Genomic DNA, 26086 nt, shown 5'->3' with positions numbered 1-26086 from the left:
ATGGACACTTGCTCCTCTTCCACTCTGGGGGGCCTGAGGCTCCTGGCCACCCTCCTGCTGCCTTTGCTGCCACTGCTGGTCCCTGGTGAGGCTTCCTGCAATCTCCCCTCCTCCCAGTTACATCTTAAAGAAACACCCCAAAGCTTCACTTCACTGTCTCAGAAACAACTCTAAGTCAGAGACAGGCAGGCAAGGCCTAGGCAAATGGGGCTACATGACTTGTCCAGGGTCACCCAGGGAGGAAGCGTCTGAGGCCACATTTGAACCCAGGACCTCTGTCTCTGGGCCTGTCCCACTAACCACTAAGCCATACAGCCTATTTATCTGTCTTACCTCTAATCTTACCTGCTTTTTGTCATCTGTCTCCCCTCCTTCCTGTTCCCTCCCTATCTCCCCTTCCTCTCCCTCTTACCTGCTCTGGGCAACTTCTGCTCCTTCTAACTTCCACATCTCCTCCCTCTTTTCTCATTCCTTCTGTTTTCTCACCTCCCATATCTCCCTTTCCCCAGGATTTTCACCCCTTCCTTGTCATTTAGCCTCTTCCTGTTCATTTGCCTTCTCCCTATTTTCTCATCCTTCTGCTTATCTTTCCTCCCTTTATTGCAAGCTCCTCTTGCCTTTCTTCACCTCCTCTCTATTATTTCACTTTTCCTTATTTTCTCAAGCCCCCTCTTCCTTCCTCCCTCCTTTTCTTCTCCTTTTCTTTGTTTCTTTCTTTGTGTCTTTGTTTCTTTCTTTCTTCCTTCCTTCCTCCCTCCTTTTCTTCCTTCCTTCCTTCCTGCCTCATTTTCTTCCTCCTTTTCTTCCTCCTTTTCTTCCTCCCTTTCTTTCTTTCTTTCTTTCTTTCTTTCTTTCTTTCTTTCTTTCTTTCTTTCTTTCTTTCTTTCTTTCTTTCTTTCTTTCTTTCTTTCTTTCTTTCTTTCTTTCTTTCTTTCTTTCTTTCTTTCTTTCTTTCTTTCTTTCTCTCTTTCTTTCTTTCTCTCTCTCTTTCTCTCTCTCTCTTTCTCTCTCTCTTTCTCTTTCTCTCTCTCTTTCTCTCTCTTTCTTTCTTTCTTTCTTTCTCTCTCTCTCTTTCTTTCTTTCTTTCTCTCTTTCTTTCTTTCTCTCTCTCTCTCTCTCTCTCTCTTTCTTTCTTTCTTTCTTTCTTTCTTTCTTTCTTTCTTTCTTTCTTTCTTTCTTTCTTTCTTTCTTTCTTTCCTTCCTTCCTTCCTTCCTTCCTTCCTTCTTGTTTACTTTTTAAAACCCTTCCCTTCCATTTTACAGTCAATACCATATATTGTTTCCAAGGCAGAAGAGTGGAAAGAGCAAGGCAATGGGGGTGAAGTGACTTGCCCAGGATCACACGGCTAGAAAGTGTCTCCTTTCCACTTTCTCTTTTTATTTTTATCCTTATCTCCTTTCTTAAAATCTGTACTGTGTATTGGTTCCAAGGCAGAAGCTCAGTAAGAGCTAGGCAGTGGGGTTGCCCAGAGTTACCCAGCTAGGAAGTGTCTGAGATCACATTTGAGCCTAGAACCTCCCATCTTTGGACTTGGCTCTCCATCCATTGAACCACCTAGTCATACTCTCCTCTCCCTTTCCTTTTCATCTCAATCCCTGTTAACATGTTTCTTGCTTGTTATTTCATTCATTCTATCGCGTAGTCTACTGCCTTACCACCCTTTGCCTCAGTTTCTCCTCTTCCAATTCCTTAACTTCTCCTCTGTTATCTATGCAGGTCCCTGAAGTTAGCACACCCCCTGCCAACTCTGAGCATTCTGTCTCCTTCTCTAGGTTCTCTCTCTCTCTCTCTCTCTCTCTCTCTCTCTCTCTGTCTCTGTCTCTGTCTCTCTTTCTCTCTCTCTCTCTCTCTTTCTCTTCTTCCCTCCCCTCCCTCTGTCTGCCTCTGTCTGTCTGTGTCTCTCTCTGATCTCAGTCCTCTTCTTCCCTAAGTATCTAAAGTAAGATTTGAATTTGAGTCTTTCTGACGTCCAGCCAAGTGCTGTATGCACTCCCCACTTAGCTGCCAGAGATACTGGTGTTTGAACTCCAGTGAGACAGGAGGGCAGTAATCTGCATTGTAAAATCATGGTGCAGGGGCAGGCAGCTAGGGGGCTCAGTGTATTGAAACAGGAGGTCTTGAGTTCAAATCTAACTTTAGACACTTCCTAGCTGTGTGATCCTGGGCAAGTCACTTAACCCCATTGCCTAACTCTTACACCTTTCTCCCTTGGAACCAATATACAATATTGAGTCCAAGATGGAAGGGAAGGATTTTAAATAAACAAACAAAAAAATCATGGTGGCTTAAACTGGGGTGGAAATTAGAGTCAGCTTTAAATAATAAAAAGATCCATGTGAAATCCAGAGCAGTTTTATCCCGTTGGGCATACCTGCTAAACTGAAATGTTTTCTTAAAGCTCCTTATCCCTTCCAAAAAAAATCCAACAAACACTCAATACTGTGGCAATGTTTAAAAAATGTTTTTTCGTCAACATTTCCTCCCCCACCCCACAAATGGAAAACAGGTTTGCTCGCTTACTTTTGAAAATTACAAGTGTTTTGTTTTGTTTTATCACATTTTCATTTCCATTCTCCACTGGGTCGTGATGGCTGTGTTAGCAGAGCACAAGCTTCCGCCATGCTGGAATGGTTCTGAACATGGAAGAGACTCAAGTGTTGGGATTTAGACCATCTGGGAGTGAATGTCATGGCCACCAGCAGCTCAGAAAGAGCCATATCCTGGATGGAAGGGCTGAGACCTTCTCTAGAGGAAAAAGAACAGATGATGATGAAATCACAGATTCTTGAAGTGTTGAAGTCAGTTACTTAGAATTGGAGACTAAAGTTAGAAAAAAAAAAGTCACTGTGATGGCCGGGATTTATTTTTAGGCCATATCCAGGGCTTGCGAAGTTATGAAAGAGAGTCTGAATTCAGTCAGTCAACAAGCATTTATCATGCTAAGCCCTGGGGATAAAAGGAAAGGCAAAAACATAATCTCTGCTCTCAGGGAGGCATTAAGAAGTTATAAATGTTATTTTGATTATAAATTGGACAAAACAAGCACAGCACAGATGAAAACAAAGGGAAGGAATCTGAGATTTGAGAAGAGCCAATGATCTTTAAGTGACAGTAAAAAAAGAACCTTGAAAAAAAGATCCTCCAAACAAGAGAATAATTGAATTATAAAATCATGGAACTGGAAAGGATTCCAGAGATCAGCTGCTCAGCCTGTCACTGAACAATAATCCTCTCATTAACACCCTGAGCTAGCGGTCATTCACATTGGGCTTGAATACTGCCAGGGGACCCAGTCCAGTGTTGGAGAAATCCCATAGCCAGGGAGTTTTTTGTTATACCTAAATGAAAGTTATCATTTTGCAGATTAACGAGTTCCTACTGATGGGTATGGCTTGTGGGAAATGAACTGATATGGTGGGGAAGGCTGTGGTGCAGAGCTCAGTGACTGCTTTTTACGAGGGTGCTTTGCTCTCTCCTCTGATCTCAGAGGCTAGTGGAAAGGTGGTGGGTGGTGATGGGAAGGGCATAGCTTTCTGGCAAATACGAGATTAGAAGCATTTGGGGGGCTTCCAAAAGGAGAAGCTTTGTTCCTGCTAACCTCGAAGACCCCTGGGAATCCATTGACAATCCATTTGTCGAGTTCTCCAATATGCAAAGCATCAAGCCCAGTCAATGGATATTTAAAAATGCTACTCTCTGTCTAGACAGAGGGAAATCATGCCCAATAAGGAGCCAAAGGACCTGGGTTCAAATCCCAACTCTTTGATGTTGTCCAGTCATTTTTCAGGTGTGTATGACTCATTTGGGGTTTTCTTGGCAAAGATATTTGAATGGTTTGCCATTTCCTTCTCATTTTACAGATTAGGAAACCGAGGCAAACAGGGTGGCACAGCTAGTTAGTGTTTGAGGCCATGAAGATGAGTCTTCCTAATTCTAGGCCTGATGCTCTATCCACTGGGCCACCTCACAGACCTATATAATCTTGGGGCAATTCACTCTATCTCACTTCCTCTTCCCTAAAGTGAAGGGGTTGGACTAAATTGTTTCTAAGGTCTTCCCGTGTCTAAATTGATGATCTACAATCCCTATCACCCCAGCCTTTGGGGAGATATGCCACGACCCTAAGAAGAATAGAACAGAGTCTTAGCTCTAGAATTCAGTCACAACCAAATGTATTAATCCAGCCCCTATTACACATAGAACACTGTGCTGGGAGAGAGGAGAGGAAGGGAATGGTTAAATAGATTCCTTCTCTTCCCTCATGGAGTTTACTCAGGCCAATGTGGAAATAGGTTACTGATACACCCTAAGGGCATTTTGTGGTCTAGTGGGATGAACACTGGGTTTGGAGTTAGGAGACTTGGATTGATTTTGGTCTCTGCTACTTTCTTGCTGCATCTCTTTGGGCATTTATTGCTCTTAGACTCGGTTTCCTCATCTGTCACATGAGAGGGTTGGACTTGATTGAAATCCTTCTTGCTTTTAATCTATGGTCCTAAAATTCCTCCTCGCCTATGCATTCTCCACTTACATGGCTAAAAAGAATCCAGAGCTGTGCTGTTAGACTGGTCCTCTGTTGCTGGACAGTCTACACTAAAGCCCTTTCTAGCTTGGGAGAACTGGACCAGGCCTACACTCCATGAGGGTCGATACTATGATGAGGCACGGGAAAGAGAGAACGTTAGTCAATCAACAAGCATTTTATTTCATAAATACTTAGTACGCATCATTGTAGTGGATGATGAGGATACAGAGACAAAAGTGAAAGAGCCTCTGCGTCCAAAGAGCTTCCACTCTATTAGAAGAAAAAGCATTAGGCTGAGGAAAGGAGATGCTGAGATTCTGAACTGGGATTACTAAGCATGCACAGAGGGCCCCGCGGAGGCTGGATCAGGAGGTGGGCTGTGGCGTAAGGAGGGCGGAAACATTGGTGGCAGTACTAGATGGGTTCGGTTTTGAGCATATTAGAGGGGATGACCGAACGTCAAGCAACAATCCGACATCTCTATGGGCGACTGGAAATGCTTTCCCTCATCCACCTCTTTTTCTTTTGTCCCTTCTTTCCCTGGATGTTCCTTAAGGAGGATTCCAGAGCAGTGATCTTGACCAAGGTAGGACCCATTTCTCTTTCAGAATCTCTCTTTGGGGTCTGAGATGTCAGTGAGCACTAGTCACTGAAGGCTGGAGTGTGAGTGAGTGTGAGTGAGTGTGTGTGTGTGTGCAAATGTTTAAGTTAATAAGAGAGTGGGAGCCTGAGGTCAGAGAGGGAAGAAAACGTCAAGGGAGTTCTGAAGGAAGCCAGGGGTCAGGGCAGAAAGAGTAGGGATGGAGGACAGTTGCCAGGGACCCGGGATCCAGGGCAGTGAACCAGGGCACGAGCACACACAGAATAAGACTTCTAGAGAATCTCCTCCATCGTTCCTATGGGTTAGCCCAAATGATCATAGTTTTTATAAAAATGATTTTTACTAATATCGTTCATTTTACTTCTTTATTTCTCAATTTACCCCCTCTCCTCACAATTCCTTTTAATACTGAATTTTAAAAGATTAAAAAAAAAAAGTTCAGGGGCATCTAGATGGTTCAGTGGATACAGAGCCAGGTCTAGAGATAGGAGGTCCTGGATTCAAATTTAGATTAAGATACTTCCTACCTGTGTGACCCTGGGCAAGTCACTTAAACCCCCATTGCCTAGCCCCTTATTGCTCTTCTACTTTGCAACCAATAGGGAAAGCGACCTCAGCAAGATAGTATACGATAAACCCAAAGATCCTAGCTTTTGGGACAAAAATCCACTATTCGATAAAAAGTGCTGGGAAAATTGGAAGACAGTGTGGGAGAGACTAGGAATAGATCAACACCTCACACCCTACACCAAGATAAATTCAAAATGGGTGAGTGACTTAAACATAAAGAAGGAAACCATAAGTAAATTGGGTAAACACAGAATAGTATACATGTCAGACCTTTGGGAGGGGAAAGGCTTTAAAACCAAGCAAGACTTAGAAAGAGTCACAAAATGTAAAATAAATAATTTTGACTACTTTGCAACCAATATTTAGTATTGATTCCAAGGCAGAAGGTAAAGGTTTAAAAAAAAACACTTCTGTAAAACTAGCCAACACATCAACCAATTATGATATTCTACGTACTGCTCTATATCTATAATCCTCTACCTCACCATAGGAGGCAAGGAGGTACTTCCTCATGGTTTTGTTTTGGGGTCAAGCTTGGTCATTATCATTTCAGAGCATGTATTTTAATTTTTATTGTGTTCTTTCCAAGTAGATTGCTATAACAGCTGTGTATATGGCTTCCTTGGTCCAGCTGACTTCTCTTTGCATCAGTTCATAGAAGTCTTCATGTCTTTCTCTAATGTCTTCATTCCTTGTTTCTTATAGTGTAACAATGTTCCATCCCATTGGTGAGCCAGGACTTGTTTATCCCCACTTCCCCCAATCGATGGACATCACTATTACAAAAAATTCTGGATAGTTTCCTTTCCTTGGTGCTTTCAGGCTGACCAAATGCTATCTCGTCCCATCTCTGTGAGGTGGAGGATATGCGTGTCGTTTATTATCCCCATTTTAGGGATGAGGACGTCTGAGGCTGAAAAGCTAAGGGCCTTGTCTTCTGTCCCAGCACTGACTGTTTTTATGGGATTTGAGCCCAGGCCCTCTCACTCTTGTCCATTATTGTGACTCTTGAGGGATGTCTCTTGAGTGGCGTCAGGCCTTGGAGAAGGTCTGGGGAGCCTTCGCTTCGGGACCTGAGGCTGGCCTCTAGTTTCATAGGATTATAGGCTATCAGAGCTTAGGTGGGAGATGTGGAGACCACTCGCCTGATTCTTTCATCTTAAACAATGAGGAGAACTGAGGCCAAGGTACGTGATGGGTCCAAGTCACCAAGAGAGTCTCTTGGGGAGGGGGGAGACCCTGGATGCCCAGGCTAGTTTTCAGCCCATCAAAACACCGTCTTTCAATGCTTAGCAATCCTAGGAATGCCAAAGCTCCCGAATGACTGGCATTCTGAGGTACGGGTTTAGGTAGCGAGGTAAAACTTCGTGGATACAAGAGGGAAGAGAGGGGCAAGATTACTAGCCGGGCTGGGCGCTGGCCTGGGAACTTTGGAGTCCTGATACTGTCCTCACTTAGCTAAGGACGGACTTGCTCAGAGGACTAGGACTGAACCTTTGGCTGGTGGCTGCTCGACCAGGAAAGGGAAGGTGATAGAGTAAAAAGAGGGCTGGACTCGGGATCGGGGGCTCCGATTTCTGGCAGATCAGTTGCTGCACTGATGCTCAGTGAGGTCATTTGTAAAAGGAAGGGAGTAGACCCAATGGTGGCCAAAGGCCTTTCCAGTGTTAAACATCGCAATGTTGTCGAGATGGGGACTCAGGCTGAAGAGGAGACGGGGCTGGAGAAGGAAGAAATGTGGCCAGGGCTCCCTGCCCTTCTTATGCTTAGAATCCCTGAACATGGGGCTAGAAAGGACCTTATGAAATGGACTTTCAGGAATGGGAAGGACCTTAGAAAACAGAATTTTATAACTTTCAGGGACCTATCATAGAGACCATTCCGTTCAATGTCCCCATTTTAAAGAGGAGGATCCAAGGTCAATCAATCAACCCGATAACAAGAACTTGTTCAGCATCCAGTAAGGGAAGCAGTTAGGTTGTTCAGTGGGTGGAGAGCCAAGCCTAGAGATAGGAGGTCCTGGGTTCAAATCTGACCTCAGACACTTCCTAGCTGTGTGACCTGGGGCAAATCACTTAACCCTCATTGCCTAGCCCTTACCACACTTCTATTTTGGAACCTCTAAGATGGAAGTTAAGGGCTAAAAAAAAAAGCACTCACTAGGAGCTAGGCACTATGGGAGACTGTATACAAACAATGAGATGATACCTACTCTCAAAGAACTGACATTTTAATGGAGAAGACAAAAATACCTATATAATTATATTATACAGAATAAATATAATTAAATACAAATTTATAGTGTAATTAGGGAGGAAAGACACCAGAAGTTAGGGAATTCAGGAAAAACTTTACCTATATAGTGAGAGTTATAAAGAACCAGAGACTGAGGGAGAGAGGGAGGAGGGAAAGAGAGACAGAGACAGAGAGAGAGACAGACAGACAGAGACAGAGAGAGAGAGACAGACAGACAGACAAAGAGAGAGAGAGAGAGAGAGAGAGAGAGAGAGAGAGAGAGAGAGAGAGAGAGAGAGAGAGAGAGAGAGAGAGAATATGTATGATTGGGGTTGCAGACTGCTTCAAAACTCAAGGAGTTTTGAAATGAAGAGAAATGGGGAAAGAAGGCTCAAATTTAATGGCTTCATTTTCTCCCAAAAAGTTAAATGCTTACCTACCGTCACTTAAAAATGAAGTAACAGAGATAGGATTTGAACCCAAGTCTCCAAGTGTCGTCTTCCATCTTCTGCCATTCAACCTTACTTTGGTGGCCAGTTTCCCTTTTCTCTTCAAATTCCAGAAGCTCCATACTCCTTTGCAGGAGAGTGTGCTACTTATATAGCTATGTTGTCATGAACCCATGACATCTCCATATGTATTCTCCCTCTTATGATGTAGATTACTACCTATATTCATATTTCTAGAGTACTTCACAATTTGCAAAACATTTTCCTCCTAAAACCTACGAAATAGGTGCTACAAGTAGTTTTAATCCCATTTATAGAGGAGCAAGTTGAGGATCAGGGAGGTCAAGAAGAGTGGTGATTCTTAAATCTAGTTCTTTTTCTGCACTCTTCTTGGGGCAGGGGTGTCTGTTGGATTTGGAAGGGTTCCCTAAAGCCATGCACAGAAATGGCCACTCTACTCTCGATTGTCCATCTCGCCTTGTATTAGGGCCAAGCACAGGTCTTGGGTCCGTTGGTGTCCCTAATCTTTTCTCTCCCATTGCTTCTGTCTACACAGTGTGCGGGAAGATCGCGGTATTGGGGAAAATTATGGGGGGCGACACAGCTTCTGAGAAGAGGTGGCCTTGGCACGTCAGCCTGTGGCTGGAAACCCGTCTCATTTGTGGAGGGTCTCTCATTCACTCCAAGTGGGTCATCACAGCAGCCCACTGCTTCCGAAAGTGAGTGACTATTTGGAAGGGAACAGACGGCTCCGGGAGAAGGGAGAGCTTGGGGTGGGAGAGAATTGTGTTGGGACGGAGAGCCTTGGCTTTCTGGGGGAAACGATTCAGGCCCCTGCGAGCAGGTAAGTAGCTCTCAGTCCAGGAGTCCTGGCTAGGAAGCAGGACGCTGTGGGGTATGTCTAAATGAGACTCAAATGTACAGCTTGGGTCCTCGTGGGAGGACGCAGGCTTCTTCAGGCAGGGCCTACAGTCTTTTTTGTCTTTATATCGCCAGCATCTAGCAATGCCTGGCGTGTTGTAGGCACTTAATGAAAACCCCTCATTCATTCACTAATGTCGCCCCCTACTCCCCATTGAGGATGCTACCCTTGTAACCAAGGAGGCCCCCTCCCCTGCTCTGCTGTTAGCCAGCTCTACCCATCAGCATGAGTTTCCTGACATTCAACCTAAACGTATCTCTTTATGACTTCCATTCCTGACTCTTTGCTCTGCCCTGTAGGACCCTTTCAGAACTGGACACCATGCTTCAGGTGGGATCTGGCCACGGTAGTCTTTTTTTGGGGGGGGGGGGACATCCTGCCTCTCAATGAAGCTTAAGGTAGAATTCTTTTGTTGTCCTATTACGCTATTGATGCTTTAGGTCTCGGAGGCCACGAAGACTCTCGAGATTTTTTTTTTCAGGTGACCTGCTATCTAGCTATGACTCCTCAGTCTTGTTCTTGTAAGATTCCCCCCACTGGCACCCCCCAAAGCACCCAAGAATATCAAAGATCCCCTCCCACACACAAAGAAATAGTTACTTCACATCAAGTCTCGAAGAGGATACTCTTCCTCCTTAGAACGTTCTTCCCCATGACCTAGGATTATGCAGTGTTTATCCATTTTTCAGAACCAGTTAAATCTTCTCTCTCGCAGGAAGTCGCACAGATTTGTAACACAGATTTGAGGTTGGTTAATACAGATGTGCTTTGCTCAGCAGCACCTTGAACAGATATAAAGGGAGAAGATGGTGGGATAAACCCAATGTTGGGATTTGGTAAGGGTTAAAGCATGATAGGATAAGCAGTCAAGGAATCTGTATGGAATTGAATTGGTTAAACTTTGAAAAAGCATAAAATGAAGCCAGAAAAGGAATAATGAATGGTTTGAGAAAGCAGTTGGGGAACAGAGGTATTGGAAGTCCTGGTAAGACAGAGAGATGGAAGAGGAAGAGATTCTGCTCAGAAAATGGAGAGTCAGGATTCTTGATTAAGGAAGTGGTAAGCTCTAGGTTAGGACCGTTTTTGTTTGTCATTGAGTTGAGGTGGACACCTAGGTCATGAGCCTTGAAGAAATTAAGGATCTGGGAGGTCAGGGTTTTTGAGGAATAATGCAAAGCAAAATTGAAGTCCCTTAGTAGACAGTGAGGAATTGAATGGGAGAGGAAGGCAGTAAATCAAGTGATAACTTCAGAAAGGGAGATTGACCTGGGAGCCATTAGATAACCATGTAGGTAACCATGTAGATCACGATCTTCATACATGAAATTTTTTAATAAAATGAACTTTAAAGGAAGAGAGATTGCTGATTGATGGTGGCAAAAGGAGAGTCGAGAAGAAACTTTGGAGAGATCATTTTAAATTGAGTAATGAGATCAGAAACTGGATTGCAAAGGTTTGGGGAAACAGAGGAAAGAAAGTATTGATAAGTTTTTCCAGGAGTTTGACTGAGAGACAGAAGGGATATAAGATGTGAAGTTGAAGGAATATGCATTGGCAAAGAGAAAACAAAATTATTCCTTTCTCAGATGCTATAATGATTTACTTAGAGAATCATAAATCTTCAGCATTCCTGTCCATCATCATCAAAACACAGCAAAAAAGGGTAGAAGAGAAATTTCACTCAAAAAATAACATACAACATAACATGTCTCAGAATGTATCTACAAAGATTCACTCAGAAGTTGTATGAGCTATAAAATAGTCTTTATAGAGTCAAAGATAGTCTTTAAATAATTGAAGAAAACATTAATTTCACATGGATAGTTTTAAAGCCAATATCAAGAAAAAGACAAGACCCACTAAATTAATTTACTTATTTGTATTTTATAGAATTAGAAATAGTAATAGTGAAATTCAGATAGAGGAACAAATGATCAAGAATCTCAAGGATAATAATGAAAAAAAAAAGCGGGAAGGAAGAAGGTCTTTCAGTACTATATTTCAAATTGCACTACAATGCAGTAATCACTGCAATGATTTGATACTAATAAAAAAAAGAAAGGTTGATCAGTAGAACAGATTAGGTACACAACATACAGAAGCAAACATACGCAGTAGCATTATGCTTGATAAACCCAACTATTTCAATTAATGAGAGAAAGATTCACTATTTGACAAAAACTGCTGGGAAAACTGGTTAGCAATCTGGCAGAAATTAGGTTCAGACCAACACCTCATACCACATCCCAGGGCAAACACCAGATTGATTTATAACCTAGCTCTGAGAGAATAAATAATAAACAAATTAGAAGAGCAAGGAAGAATTATCTTTCAGAGCCATGGATAGGGGAAGAATTCATGTCAAATAACAATGGAAAGGATCACAGAAGATAAAATGGACAATGTTAAGTATATAAATTCCCAGCATTTGAAGTTAGAATTAGAAAAGAAACAGCTAACTGGGAAAATGTCTGCAGTAAATTTATCTGGTATATGTCTCATGTATCAGATATGTAAAGAACTGATTTAAATGTATAAAACTGAAACATTCCTCAACACATAAATGCTTAAAGACTATGAAGACAGGGGTCAGCTGGGTGGCTCAGTGGATTGAGAACTAGGCCCAGAAATGGGAGGTCCTAGGTTCAAATCTGACCTCAGAAACTTCCTAGACCCTGGGTACGTCACTTGACCCCCATTTCCTAGCCCTTACCACTATTCTGCCTTAGAACCAATACACAGTATTGATTCTAAGATGGAAAGTAAGGGTTTAAAAAAAAGAATATGAAGACAGCATTTAAAAGAAGAAATCCAACAAATATATAAACATTCTAAGTCATTAATAGAGAAATATTGAAGCAACTTTATGCTTTTACTTTACACCCATCATATTGACAAAGATGACAAAAGAAGAAAATGATAAGTGTTAGCGGGGCCATGGGAAAATAGTTGTGAAATGTTCCAACTATTCTAGAGAGCACTTTGGATTTATGCCCCTAGAGTTACTAAAGTTATTTTGTTCCAGCCATATCAGTACTAGGCTTATGCTTCAAAGAAATCAAAGAAAGAGGAAAAGAATCCAAGTGTATAAAAATATTGATAACAGCTCTTTTCATAGCTGCCCCAAATTGGAGATTTTTGCATTGCCCCAATTATTTATATTATATTATATTATATTATATTATATTATATTATATTATATTATATTATATTATATTATATTATATTATATTATATTATATTATATTATATTATATTATATTATATTATATTATATTATATTATATTATATTATATTATATTATATTATATTATATTATATTATATTATATTATATTATTATATCATATCATATCATATCATATTATAATCATATCATGTCATGTCATGTCATGTCATGTCATAATATGATGTGATATGATATGATATTATATTATATAAATTTTGTTATATTATATTATATCATATTATATTATATTATTATGCTATATTAATTATGTTATAATGTTATATTAATTATATTATAATGTTATATTATATCAATTCCATTATTACATTACATTATATTATGTTATATTATTAATTATATTATATTATATTACAGTATAGTATAGTATAGTATAGTATAGTATAGTATAGTATAGTATAGTATAGTATAGTATAGTATAATAGAGTGTAGTGTAGTATAGTATATGAATATGGAGTGGAATATTATTGTGCCACAAGAAATATAAAATGGATCTTTTCAGAGAAAACTGGGAGAATCTCTATGAATTAATGTGGGACAAAGTGATCAGAACCAAGAGAACAATCAAGCAAGCTTGAGATGTTGCTCACAAGTCCACAAGACTGAAGGTGACTCGCCTTCAGCAAGAGAGACAATGAACTTAACGATGAACTTAGAATGCATCGATGCATTGTGGGGCATAGCCAAGGTGGGAATTTGTTTTGTTGGAGGATATACGCTTATGATGAGGTTTGATGTTGTTCAGTGGATGGGGTGGGAGGGGTGGCAATGGGAGAGCAGATTATCAATTCATTAAAAAATAATAATCAAGGCTTCTTTTAAAAAATACCACGGAAGCATCTAGGACAGAGTGCCAGGCCTGGAGGCAGGAGGTGCTAAGTTTAGATTTGGCCACAGAAATTTCCTAGCTGTGTGACCCTGGGCAAGTCATTTATCCCCAATTACCTTGCTGTTCTTTTGTCTTAAAACTGATACTAAGACAGAAGGTAAAGCTTTAAAAATAAAATAATAATATAAAATACCATCATCACCACTCCCTCAATCCAGCTGAACATATGTAATTATAAAGACCAAGTTTAGTCTTGAAGAAGAGGTGAAAAAAAATGCACCTCTTGTCCAGCTCCTTTCTCTGCTTATGTGGGAGATTATCAGTGTGGAACACTGTGTGTACTGTTTGACTTCCTTGATACGATGGTTAGTTTTACTAATTTCCTTTTCTTTTTTATATTGTTTTACATGAGTTAATTCTCCAGGTAGGGGAGGAAAAGAGAACTAGATAGGAGAAAACCCCTCAGAAATCCGATGCTTTGGTAAGAGAGAATCTTCAAAATTGAGGTTTTGTTTTCATATTTAAAGTGTTGAAGGAAAGTAAATTAAAATTTTAAAAATTATAAGCTTTCTTCAATTCTTGGCAAAATCCTAGAGACATTATCATTATTTATTTATTTGTTTGTTTGTTTTTTAAACCCTTACCTTCCATTTTGGAGTCAATACTGTGTATTGGGTCCAAGGCAGAAGAGTGGTAAGGGCTAGGCAATGGGGGTCAAGTGACTTGCCCAGGGTCACACAGCTGGGAAGTGTCTGAGGCCACACTTGAACCCAGGACCTCCCATCTCTAGGCCTGACTCTCTATCCAATGAGCTACCCAGCTGCCCCCCATTATCATTCTTAAATAGTTTGTGAGCATTTTGAGGTGAAGGACATTATCACTAAGAAAATAAGGGCATAAATGGCATAGAGATCAACTTTGCAAAAATCAGAGGGATAGCATACTTAGACAAGAGAATCAGACTCCAAAATTATTTTGAAAAAGTAGAGTTATGGGCTAACTCATAAAAATGAAATTGATTTGGGAATGAAAGAGATACTAGGGATAACCATGATGATATTAAAAAAACCTCAAAAGACATCATTAAAAAACTTTTAAAAGATGAAATTGAATAAAGATCAGTGAATAGTCATACTTAAATTAAGAAAAATCTCATTAAAAAATAAAAGGTAGGGGTATATGACTAAATGACAACTTGTGTGTTAAATATCTGAGAATTTTAGTGAACCACTTAATCAAAATTAGTAAATTGTATAGCATGTGATAATGAAAAAAATAGTTAACAAGATCTTCCATTTCATTAAAAGAGGCAGCTGGGTGGCTCAGTGGATTGAGAGCCAGGCCTAGAGACGGGAGGTCCTGGGTTCAAATTTGGTCTCAGACACTTCCCAGCTGTGTGACCCTGGACAAGTCACTTGACCCTATTGCCTAGCCCTTACCACTATTCTGCCTTGGAACCAATACACAGTATTGAATCTAAGCTAGAAGGTCAGGGTTATTTTTTTATTTTAAAAATATTATAATATTATATATTATATATATATAATAAAAATAAAAATATTTTATTTTTAAAAAATTAAAAAAAAATGTCCAGAATGTGGGAGGTGATCATCTTACTGTACTCTGGATCTCATCTGTAATATTGTGTCCAGTTCACCAAACTGGTGTTTGTCCAGAGAAGAATTATCATGAAACTAAGGGGCCTGGACACTGTGTCCTAGGAAGATCCATTGTTTTAGTGAGGCCATAATTACTGCTCTCAAATACCTTAAGTGTGTTCATCTAAAAGAATGTTAGGGAGGCAGCTGGGTAGCTCAGTGGATGGAGAACCAGGCCCAGAGATGGGAGGTCCTGGGTTCAAATCTGGCCTCAGACACTTCCCAGCTGGGTGACCCTGGGCAAGTCACTTGACCCCCACTGTCTTGCCCTTACCACTCTTCTGCCTTGGAACCAATACACAGTAGTTTAAACTAAGCTAAATAAATAAATAAATAGATAGATAGATAAATGAATGAATGAATCAATAAATAAACAAATAAATAAAGGAATGTTAGGCTTTTTCTGCTGGTTCTAGGAGGCAGAACTGAGAGGGAAGGCTGAAACTCTCAGAGGCAGATTTTATCTCAATATAAGGAGACCCTTGGCCGTATTCAGTAGTAACAGCAGTTCTTCTTTTCCCCTGCAGTTCCAATGCTACAGATCTGTATTCAGTCCTCATGGGCAGCATACATTTGCGGAGCAAAACCTCAGTACGAGTCCCAGTGAAAAACATTTTCAAACACCCCAACTTTTCCAGTCAATACCCACATAGAAATGACATCGCCCTGGTGGAACTGCAGTCCGCGGTTGGCTTCTCCGAATTCATCCTTCCTGTTTGCCTGCCGACTCCTGAATTTCATTATGAAGAGAAATCGTCTTGCTGGATGACAGGTTGGGGTGCTCTCATAACATCAGGTGAGGTCAAATCAATCAACATGCATTTATTAGGCACTTAGCATATACCAAATATCAGACTAAAAGCTGAGGATACAAAAAAAAAAGTTCCTGCCTTTGAGGAGATTACAATCTAACGAGAGAGACATTGTGCAAATAATTATGTACAAACAAATTATATTCAAGTAAAAAGGTATATTTAAGAAAAATTGGAGATGAGAGGACAAAGCACGAGTATTCAGGGGGATCAGAAAAGGCTTCTTGCAGAAAGTGGGATTTTGACTGGGACCTGAAGGAAGCCAGGAAAGCCAGGAGATGGAGATGAGGAGGGAGAGAGTTCTAGGCACAGGGGACGGCCACAGACTTCAATGTAATGTAAATGTAATGTAATGTAAAACATTAAGGTTATAATTGTTCACTTTGGATTTCATCGATCACCCTTTATTACATTGTAAGAAAAAAAATGTAATCTGATACTAATGAAAGAGATCATGAGAATTGTGTTCTAGAGACCCCCACGACAGGCGAAAATGCGCGAAGTAGCCGCGTTATCTTGATTTTATTATTCTTTGATGGCAAGCGTCTTTCTCTGGCACTTGGGTTCGCTGCCAGAAGCCTTAGAAGGCATAGAACGTTTGGGTGGCACAGGGCATGCAATAAATTCAAACATTTACAAAAACTTCACAAAAACACAATACGGCAGAGCAACACAAGGCGAAGCCATCAGAAGTTAATATGAAGTGGACAAGGAGAGATGCTGAACACATGGGCACAGTGCCAGGGACCAAGCAGACTGATGCTGCAATCACTGAGCCAATCAGCGCCCAGGATCCAGAATGCAGCACTGTGGTTGGTCACCTCTCATTTCATCAGCCAATAGCGTGTGTGTGCAATCTCACCTTGGCAAACTTGCACAAGCGGTAGTGGCATACTGCATTTCATCCACAAAATGATGCAGTAGAGGGAAAACTCCACAATACAGAATTAGATTTTTTTTTTTGAACCTGTGATACAGTTGTGTGGGATGAAACTGTGCGTTTTTCCCCAGTATACATTGATTAATGCTAGTAGTCATAGAATGGCAACTTCATATAGAAAATTTGTGAAATTAGGTGCCTTTTATTAGGGAGATATTCAATCTCTCCTTGTGAGTAGAGAAATCCCCCTCCCCAAGCAGCTTCATAATATTAACACATAAATATAGGCCTTTAATATACTTTTTAAAGGTGGCTAAGAGACTGCCCCCCCCCCCAATGCACACACCTTCTTCTTTCCCATGGGAAGAAGTTTGGGTGTCCTTATTTCTATGAGAGAAACTTCAAAACTTAAAAGTTATCATCTTGTCTACATGTCCTAAATGTTGCAGCCCAAGAAATGTCTCAATGATTACTGAATCCTGAGAAATGTTGCCACCTGAAAAAACCTTGGACAGGCCTAAATTTTGACTCAACTGAGAAATTGCAAACTTAAGGGATATTCCTATAGGCTTGGAAGCATTGGAAGAACTTAAGGAAGACAGAACAAGATAAAGAAATATAACATACAAATGTATCCTGTCACATTCAGATGGTGGGAAAGATGAGATTGCATTGTGTTGGATCCCTATAAAATCTGAGTAAAATTGAGCATTAATGTCCACTGTTTCTGAGAGGTCTCTATGGACATTGGCCCTCTTCCCCACCCCCCGTCTCTCCCCCCCATGAGGACACTCTGAGAGGTCTCTCCAGTCAGTGCTCCCTAACTCTATGCCCCCCCTATTTGCCCCCACCAAACCCCTGAATAAAGCCACATGAGCTCTGCCAGCATCTTATCAAGTCTCCTGACTGCTCATTAGAGTGATTCTGGGGGTACAAACTCCTCAGAATTCTACTCCACTCATGGTGAAGCTGCAATAAGTGAACTGAGATATAGCGAGGGATGACATATCCAGGATATAATTGAGAATCTTTCAAAACTTTCGAGATCTGAAGGCTACTAACCATTCTTGACTCTGTCATATTAGGGTGAATGAAAAGCAAGAAAGAACCTGGAAAGATCAGGAAGAATTAAAAATGCAGACTATGGGGATATATATGATGTTTCCACCTCTGTTGCCAATATAGAGTGAAGGATTTGAAGGGAAGAGGAAAATTTGGGAAGGGAACCATTGTTTGAAAAGGGTGTCTGAGAAGGGGGTCTGGCTTTCTGCACTGTGGTTTAAAATATAAGAAAGACAGGCTCTTGGCCAGGGATGGAGTGCACCTCATTTACTTGAAAGATGGGAGCCCCTTCCTAAAGAAGCAGTGTCGCCTAACCTAGCCAACTGCTTGTTTGTAGTTTGTTTGTTTGTTTTTTTTTTTTAATAAAATATTTGAGCAAATTTGACCTGCTAAAACAATGAAAGTGATTTAAAAAAAAATTAAAACCCTTCCCTTCCCTCTTGGAGTCAATACTATGTATTGGGTCCAAGGCAGAAGAGTGGTAAGGGCTAGGCAATGGGAGTTAAGTGACTTGCCCAGGGTCACACAGCTAAGAAGTGTCTGAGGCCAGATTTGAACCTAGGACCTCCCGTCTCTAGGCCTGGCTTTCAATCCACTGAGCTACCCAGCTGCCCCAAAAGTGATTTTTATTCCATGACTCACCCTATGGTGATTACATTACATAATCTTGTTATTGTCATGCTATCTTTCTTTGGAATTTAAAGTCAATTAACCACTAGCTATTCACAGTTAATGAGTTTGATTTCATTCCTCATGGATGTGCTTGTTTCTTGATGTTATGTATATTTGTGTTTCCATTGCAGGTATCATTGCTGGCTCTTAACTTACAAATTTTTGTCTTAAAACATATGATAAGTTTTTCTGGAAACTGATTAGAATTAAATCAAATTTTGGGGGCAGCTGGGTGGTTCAGTGGGTTGAAAGCCAAGCCTTGAAACGGGAGGTCCTAGATTAAAATCTGGCCTCAGACACTTTCCAGCTGTGTGGCCCTGGGCAAGTCACTTAACCCCCATTGCCTAGTCCTTACCTTCTGCCTTGGAACCAATACACTGTATTGACTCCAAGACAGAAGGTAAGGTAAGAGTTTAGAAAAAAAAGAATTAAATTAAATTTCTCTGGATTTTTAAAAAATTATATCCCATTCCATTGTTTTTATTATTCCTTGACCTGGGCAAAAATTCTGTGCAGAATTATCATGCTTTTATATGTGACACACTTTTTCTTGGCTATCTGAAAAATCATCTTGTCATGTAGTCTTGGAGTTTGATGCAGATATGATGTGACTAGATCCCTGTACACTTATGCAATCTATTACTTAATTTCAATATTTCTGAGAATTTTGGGGTACAATTTCATGAAGCATAATGATCTAACTTTTTCTTTCTTTGAATTTTTCTTGAAGCTAAATACCTTTTACATTATTTCTCCAAGCATTGTCTTCTAATGTCTTTTTTTAAAAACCTTATAGTATTTTTAATGAGGATGATTTTTGAGCTTGTTTTTCTGTTCCTTCCATTTTTTCCCCCATCACTTTGTTCTCTAACTAGCTGATTCTATTCTTCATTAAATCCATAGTTTTCTGTATATTCTTTCTGGTATTCCCAAGAGGTTACATTTTGTTATGATCTTGTTTTGTTCTTTGTTCATTTCATTTATGTATTTTATTTCCTGTTTTTATTATCTGCATTGATGTCCCTTGTGAGAGTTCCAATTTCATTTCTGCTGCCCCTGATGTTCGTTCATTTTTTGTTCCTTCTGAACTCTTTGCTTTAGTTCTTCTGATTCTAATTATTATTTCATTGTGTTACATTTTTCTTTTGTTTGCTTGTGTCTTTGATTGTTTCTTTCCTTTTTCTGGGAATTGTTTTTTAGGGGAGGTGGTGTGGGTTGAGGGAATTCTTTATGGAAACTTTGCTTTTCTCTTATTACTTTTTGAGGGGAAATCCTGGGGAGTTGGGCTCTCTTGCAGCTTTCCCCTCTTTTGTCTTCCTAAGAACACTCCACATGAGTGATCTTGAAACCTCTCCTTCCCGAGAAACTCACTAACTCCTGCAGAAGTCCATTTCGTCTTGGGTGGTTCTAAGGAAAGCCTTCTTTAGATTTGTCCCAAAGTCACACAACTAGAAAGTGTCCAAGGTCAGGGTTGAACTCAGGGCTTCCTGACTCCAGGACCATGTCCCATCCACCCACCTGCCTGGCTGGCTTGTACTCTTTCCTGAGACAGAGGCTTGTGTTTGGTCACTCAGTAATTTGCCAGTGGGGGACACGGTTAGGAAGGATGGCTGGCGATGACCTGTGGGCTTTCCATTTCTTGGTCTAGGCAGCTATAGACAAGTCCTGGACCCAGAGTTCTGACTCTGAACTTTCCTTGTCCACAGATTTCGCGCCACTATTGCCTCCTTCGCTCCAGGAGGCCCAAGTCTCTATCATTGACAGTCACTCGTGCAATGTCTTTTTTGAGTTTCCAGAGAAGGGCATCAAGGCATTTAAGATGAGTGATGACATGCTGTGTGCCGGGGACCTCGCCCGTCAAAAGGCAATCTGTCCGGTGAGTGACCCTCGGCATTCCTCCTGGGCCTCCAGACTCAGTGCACCCTTGGGAGCCCGATCCGGCCCCAGTGCTCTCCCTTGTGGTCAGAGCACGACCCCTCAGCGGCCCGCAGATCCCTCTGCCCCTGGCAACTTGGCTTCCTTCAGAATTATAGTCTCGGAACCACAGAAGTTCAGAAGGCTCTTTGGAGATCTTTTCGTCCCGTCTCTCAGGCTACATAGGAGGCCCAGAGATCCAGAGAAGGAAAGCCACTTCCCCCAGGTCAAATAGGTAGCAAGTGCCAGAACCCCGGCTAGTCTCGGGCTCCAGATGCCCCGGGTCAGTGCTCTTCTACCTCATCAGGCTGCCTCCTTTTATGTGGAGGGGGTGGCTCACCAGTCAAGGGCTTCCTTCGGAGGCTCGTGCTTCTTCTTTTTTTATAACCCTCACGTTCTGTCTTAGGGTCTGTAGTAAATATTGGTTCCAAGGCAGAAGAGTTACAAGGGCTAGGCCATGGGGGTTAAGTGACTTGTCCAGGGTCTCACAGCTAGGATGTATCTGAGGCCAGATTTGGACCCAGGACCTCCCATCTCTAGGCCTGGCTCTCCATCCACTGAGCCACCTAACTCCACCTGGTACAGGCTCTGAACCTATGACCCTCCATCAAAGGCTTCCTTGCTCCATTGATGGAGCTAATAGTGACAGGCCTCCAATCATGGTGTATTGGACCTGGAACCAGGAGGCCAGCGTTCAGACACTGCCTCTGCCTCATACTAGGTTCATGGCCACAGGCCTCTCTGGGCCTTAGTTTTCTCATCTGAAAATGTGGAGAATAATCATTGCCCACCTGTCCCATAAGCTCTATAACGTTGAAAGTACTCTAGAAATGGTAGCCTTTCTTGGTGTCCCTTCCGCTGGAGGAGAGTCAGAGGAGGAGGAGTATACTAACAGTAAAAAAAAACATTTCTTCCTGGTTTTCAGAGGAGGAGGAGTATACTAACAGTAAAAAAAAACATTTCTTCCTGGTTTTCAGAGGAGGAGTAGTATACTAACAGTAAAAAAAAAACATTTCTTCCTGGTTTTAGAGCAAAACATAGAATGTAAAACTAAACGAGTTTCCCTTCCATACGCTCTGTGCCTCAGCAGACCTTGACGCTTGCTTTCTGGAAGGTGACCTCATAGAGTGTCTGGCTCGTTGCATCCCTCTCTTCCTCCGTCTTCCATAGGACAACTCTTTAGTATTTCAAGGGAAGGGTCAAATCTGCCCGAGGCGTCTCTTTTGCATGGTCACTCTGCTCAGTTCCTTCCACCCAGTCTGTCAACAAGAAGAAGCCCACCCTCTCATTTTCCAGAAGGGGAATTGCCAGAATCCTCAAGGAAAAAGAGTCTCTCCCAGGATATTATCCGGGCAGAGTTTCTAGAGGTGTGTGCTGGAGCCAGCTCAGACCTCCTCCTGAGAAGTGATTGTCCAGTGAGAGCGGTTACGCCTTGGAAATCAGCAAATCAGGGCTTGAGGTGCTGGTTTGTCGAGACTTAAGAAAGGGATGGAGATCGTGTTAATAAAACAGAATAAGGGGCAGCTGAGGGGCTCAGTGAATTGGGAACCAGGACTGGAGATGGGAGGTCCTGGGTTCCAATCTGGCCTCAGACACTTCCCAGCTGTGTGATCCTGGGCAAGTCCCTTGACGCCCATTGCCCAGCCCTTACCACTCTTCTGCCTTGGAGCCAATACTAAGCATTGACTCTAAGGCAAAAGGGAAGCGTTTAAGAAATAATAGCTTAAATTTAAATGTATGTCCAACGTTGAGAGCTGGTTTTTAAGCATTTACCAGCACACCAGACATTGCTCAAGGCTTTGGAGATACAAAGAGAAAAATGAAACTGTCTTTGCTCTCAAAGAGTTTACATGGGGAGTTGGAGGGTGGCTCAGAACATGGAAGACTTTGTTAAAGTTGTCCTTGACTTGAGCCTTGGAAGAAACTGAGAGGATGAGATGAAGATAGAGTTCTTTCTAGGCATGGGTAATAATTTGGGGGACTTGAAAGTACACACACACACACACACACACACACGCACACACACACACACGCACACACACACAGGAATTTTGAGCTTAGGAAATAGCAAGTGAAGTACTACTAATATTGGCAGCCAAGTGGTGCCGTGGAAAGATTGCCAGGCCTGGAATCAAGAAGAGGCTTAGATTAGATAATCTCTAAGACCCTTCACAGCTCTCCCTTTCTATGAGCTAAAGACTTCCAGTTGTGACATTCTAGGATCTTGTAGGCAGTGATTCTCATTGCCTGGGGATGGGCAGGGCTGGACCAAATGCCTCCTCCCTCCTCTTCCTGCTAGCCTCCATCCCTACTAATGATTTCTCTTTCTTCCTCAGGGAGATTCTGGAGGTCCACTTGTCTGTGAATTTTCAAAACTCTGGGTACAGGTGGGAATTGCAAGCTGGGGCATGGCATGCAAAGTGCCTGCTTTCCCAAGCATTTTCTCCAGAGTATCCCATTTTCTGAACTGGATTGAGGAGACAAAGAAAACGTCAAATAAATTATTGATTCCAAATAAGGGGAACCGTGGGAAGGAAAATAAAATTATCCAACCCGCAGTCCCTTCCTTAGCCTCCCAGACTTCCTTCCCCTCCCAGATCTCTGTTCTGCCTGTGCTGGTCTGCCAAAGTCTCCTGATGGTACTGTGACTCTTCCTCCCACCTCAGGACATACATTCTCTCTCCCCACTGCCTCCAAAGGTTCTCCTTCACCTCCTTCCCACCCTCCTCAAGTCCTTTAGCTCCTCTCCTCCCTTGATCTCATCTTTCCTCTCTTCCTGGTCTTCTCTCACAAACATGTCTTCCAGGAGGGCCATGGGGCCTCGTCAGTCACCCTATAACATGGCAGTGGTGGTGGTAATGGGGGAGGCGGTGCGATAAAATGTCTGGATCCTGGTGGTAATGGGTGTCATGGATGTAGAAAATGAGGGTGTTGGGCTGGGTGTCAATACTGAAGAATTTTATGAAGATGAGAACCCTGAGGGACTTAGAATATTGGAAACAGATAGTCCTTGAGTGGTTAAAATGAAAAAAAAAGTGCTGAGACTTTGCTAAGCCCATTAAATTGTTGCAATGAAAAAGACTACAGAGTCGTGTAATTATTTGCAGTGACAATAGTTGAAATCTCACTTCCATGGACACAGCACCGATTCTCATTTCTAGAACACAACACTTTCCTCTCAACACTGTGAGGTAGGAAATGCAGATGTCCACATTTTACAGATGAAAGTACTGAGACTTCTTGCAGTGCAATGGCTTGCCCACATTTATACAGCCAGGAATAGGATTTGGAATGTGGGACTGAGGCTTCTACTTCCAGGCCCAGAACCTTTTCTGTACCACCAGAACCTAGGAGGCTGAATCATCATCAGGACTTGGCAAATAAATGAAAGGAGATAAAGGAGAGTGAAGACAAAAGATAACAGACATTTTGAGAGAAGATGACTTTATCAGGAAGGGTAGAGCCCTCTACAGAAAAATAGGGAAATTGGGGAGAGGGAAAAGCTGCTTTGAAAAAGATGATGAGTTTAGTATGAGACAAGAAGAGTTTGAGGTCCCACAGGGGCACGAAGGTGTCCATCCATCTTTCCATCCATTCCATCCATTCATCATTCTTTCATTCTTGGGTGACCAACTCCATCTGTCATGTGCACCACCCAATACGGGATGGCACTGTAGGGTGTCAGCCTAACTCCTTTGGACCTCCTCTCAGACTCTCTCTCTCTGGGAGATAGCTGTCTTTGCCCCTTAGCTCCACCTCTTTGTGGAGAGTATCTCATTGGTCTAGAGTTTGATGTGGATGACCCAATCAGATCAGTTCTAGCTGCTTCCATCTTGTTCTGACAATTCCTCTGCTTCCCCTACCTCCTGCCATGTTCCTATCAGGTCACTTACAAGACACGTGCTTCAATTTGGAGGGCATCTAGGTGGTGCCATAGTACATAGAGTGCTGGACTTGGAGTTAAGAAAACCTGAGTTCAAATGCTGCCTCAGCTGTTTTCTATGTGACTCTGGGCAAGTCACTGAATCTCTGCCTCAGTTTCCTCAAATGTAAAATGGGGATAATAATAGTATTTATTTTTTCAGAGTGGTTGTAAGGATCAAATGAGATCATATTTGCAAAGCATGCCTGGCACATAGTAGGTGTTTAATAGATGCTTGTTTCTTTCTTTCTTAGAAAAATTTTACTCTGAATACTAGAAATAGATCCAAGCACCTTAACATCAATGCACCCAGTCCCTGTGATCACTTCCAGACCAGGGATCAGTCACCCACTCCAGTACCCCCCGACCCCAGCTGTTCCAAGGCTTTTCCACTCCAAACAAAATTTTCTCTGTAGGTCAGTGTCCAGCGTGTCACAGAGACTCCAACAGTCAGAGCACTGTGCCGGTCTGATATCAGAGGATGGCCCAGGCGACTCAGGCTTCCTTCCTGCCTCCTGCCCTGGTCTCCCCTCCAAGCAGTGACCTCCTCCGTCCGTTCCTTAGTCCTCAGGACTTAGCAGATGCATCTCCTTTGTAAGTGTTTTCATCCTGGTGGTACCAGGGATGCCCCCAGGCTCCCCTAGTCCTGGCCAGGTGGCCAGAGGTTTTGTGCACAGAGAATGGTGATGCACTTCAGAACATTGATTTAGCCCTTCCTGTGTACAGCGACAGTGATATACTGGGCTGAGGGAGAGACACAATGCGTAGTGAAGATGTGGTTCTTCCTTTCAAGGAATTTATAATCTGGGGGGGAGGGGAGAAAAGAGATAGAAATGCCATCCCCCCATAGCACAGTGTTTCATGTTACATGTATTAGAGAGGAGCAAAGCAAATATATTACAAGGAATACTTGGAGGGAGAGATTGTTATTTATCTAGAGCATCAGGGGAGGCTTTCAGGAGGAGGTAGCAGACTATCATGGTGCAGGACTTCCATTGGGTCCATCAGAGCATCTGCATTTCCATAGGGGGGTTTTAGAGAATAGATCCAGGAAGGTTCACCATGAGTGGACTTTTCACTAGCCTTTATAATGGTTATCTGGGACAGGGCCAAATGGAAACCTTCAGAATTGCTGGATCCATCTCCTATAATTAACGCCAATGTTGGATCTGTAGGGGATGATGGGGATGAAGGAAGATGGTCAGCCCATCTCCTCTACCTATGACCCTGAATGACTCGTGAGGAGAGGCAGACAATACCCGGTGGCTTACAGGGCTTTACAGGGATGGAACAGGTAGCTTGGGTCATGGGTACGTGGTATGGGATTATCTACCTCACCAATGCGTCTCTCTGTTGCTGTGGTTGAGACTAGGAAGGTTTTCCCCAGGAAAGGAACCCAACATTCCCTTCCTGCCCTTCCCCAGGGCTACCCAAACCCTCCCTCACCCTGCCACAGTCCGCTGGGCAGAGACCAGATAAAAGGCTTCTCTCCTCAAGGCATGGACATTTGACATTACCATGATGATTTATTGACCAGATGAGACTATGGTAATGTCTTTGGATTAGACAGATGGCGACCCATCTGAGGCTTAAAGGATAAGAATCAACACTAAGAAAACCCAAGGTCCAGCCTCCTCAGTCAAGTTTGGGGGAATATAGTTGGTAGAAGAAATAATTCAGACACTCACTTCTCCACAGTCTACAAAGGAAGTTCAGGGGATTCTTGGACCCCTTGGATTTTGGAGAACCCACCTTCCTCGCCTGGGTATCCTAGTGGACACCATTGA

At 42.2% G+C, this 26086-nt stretch overlaps 1 protein-coding gene across 1 annotated transcript; it reads left to right on the top strand.

Annotated features, from left to right (window-relative positions):
* LOC103103657 (serine protease 27-like) lies at nucleotides 1–25534 on the top strand. The gene is made up of 5 exons (XM_056806276.1): nucleotides 1–85; nucleotides 8938–9100; nucleotides 15565–15833; nucleotides 20170–20339; nucleotides 25475–25534. Exons 1-5 carry the CDS (start codon nucleotides 1–3, stop codon nucleotides 25532–25534), a joined length of 747 nt encoding a protein of 248 aa, XP_056662254.1.
* The last annotated feature ends 552 nt before the right edge of the window (nucleotides 25535–26086 follow it).

This window comes from Monodelphis domestica, chromosome 7 (assembly GCF_027887165.1).
Source record: "Monodelphis domestica isolate mMonDom1 chromosome 7, mMonDom1.pri, whole genome shotgun sequence".
In the NCBI taxonomy this organism is placed as follows: Eukaryota; Metazoa; Chordata; class Mammalia; order Didelphimorphia; family Didelphidae; genus Monodelphis; species Monodelphis domestica.
Note: the sequence above shows the minus strand (reverse complement) of the source record. Positions and strands in the feature narration are given on the sequence as shown.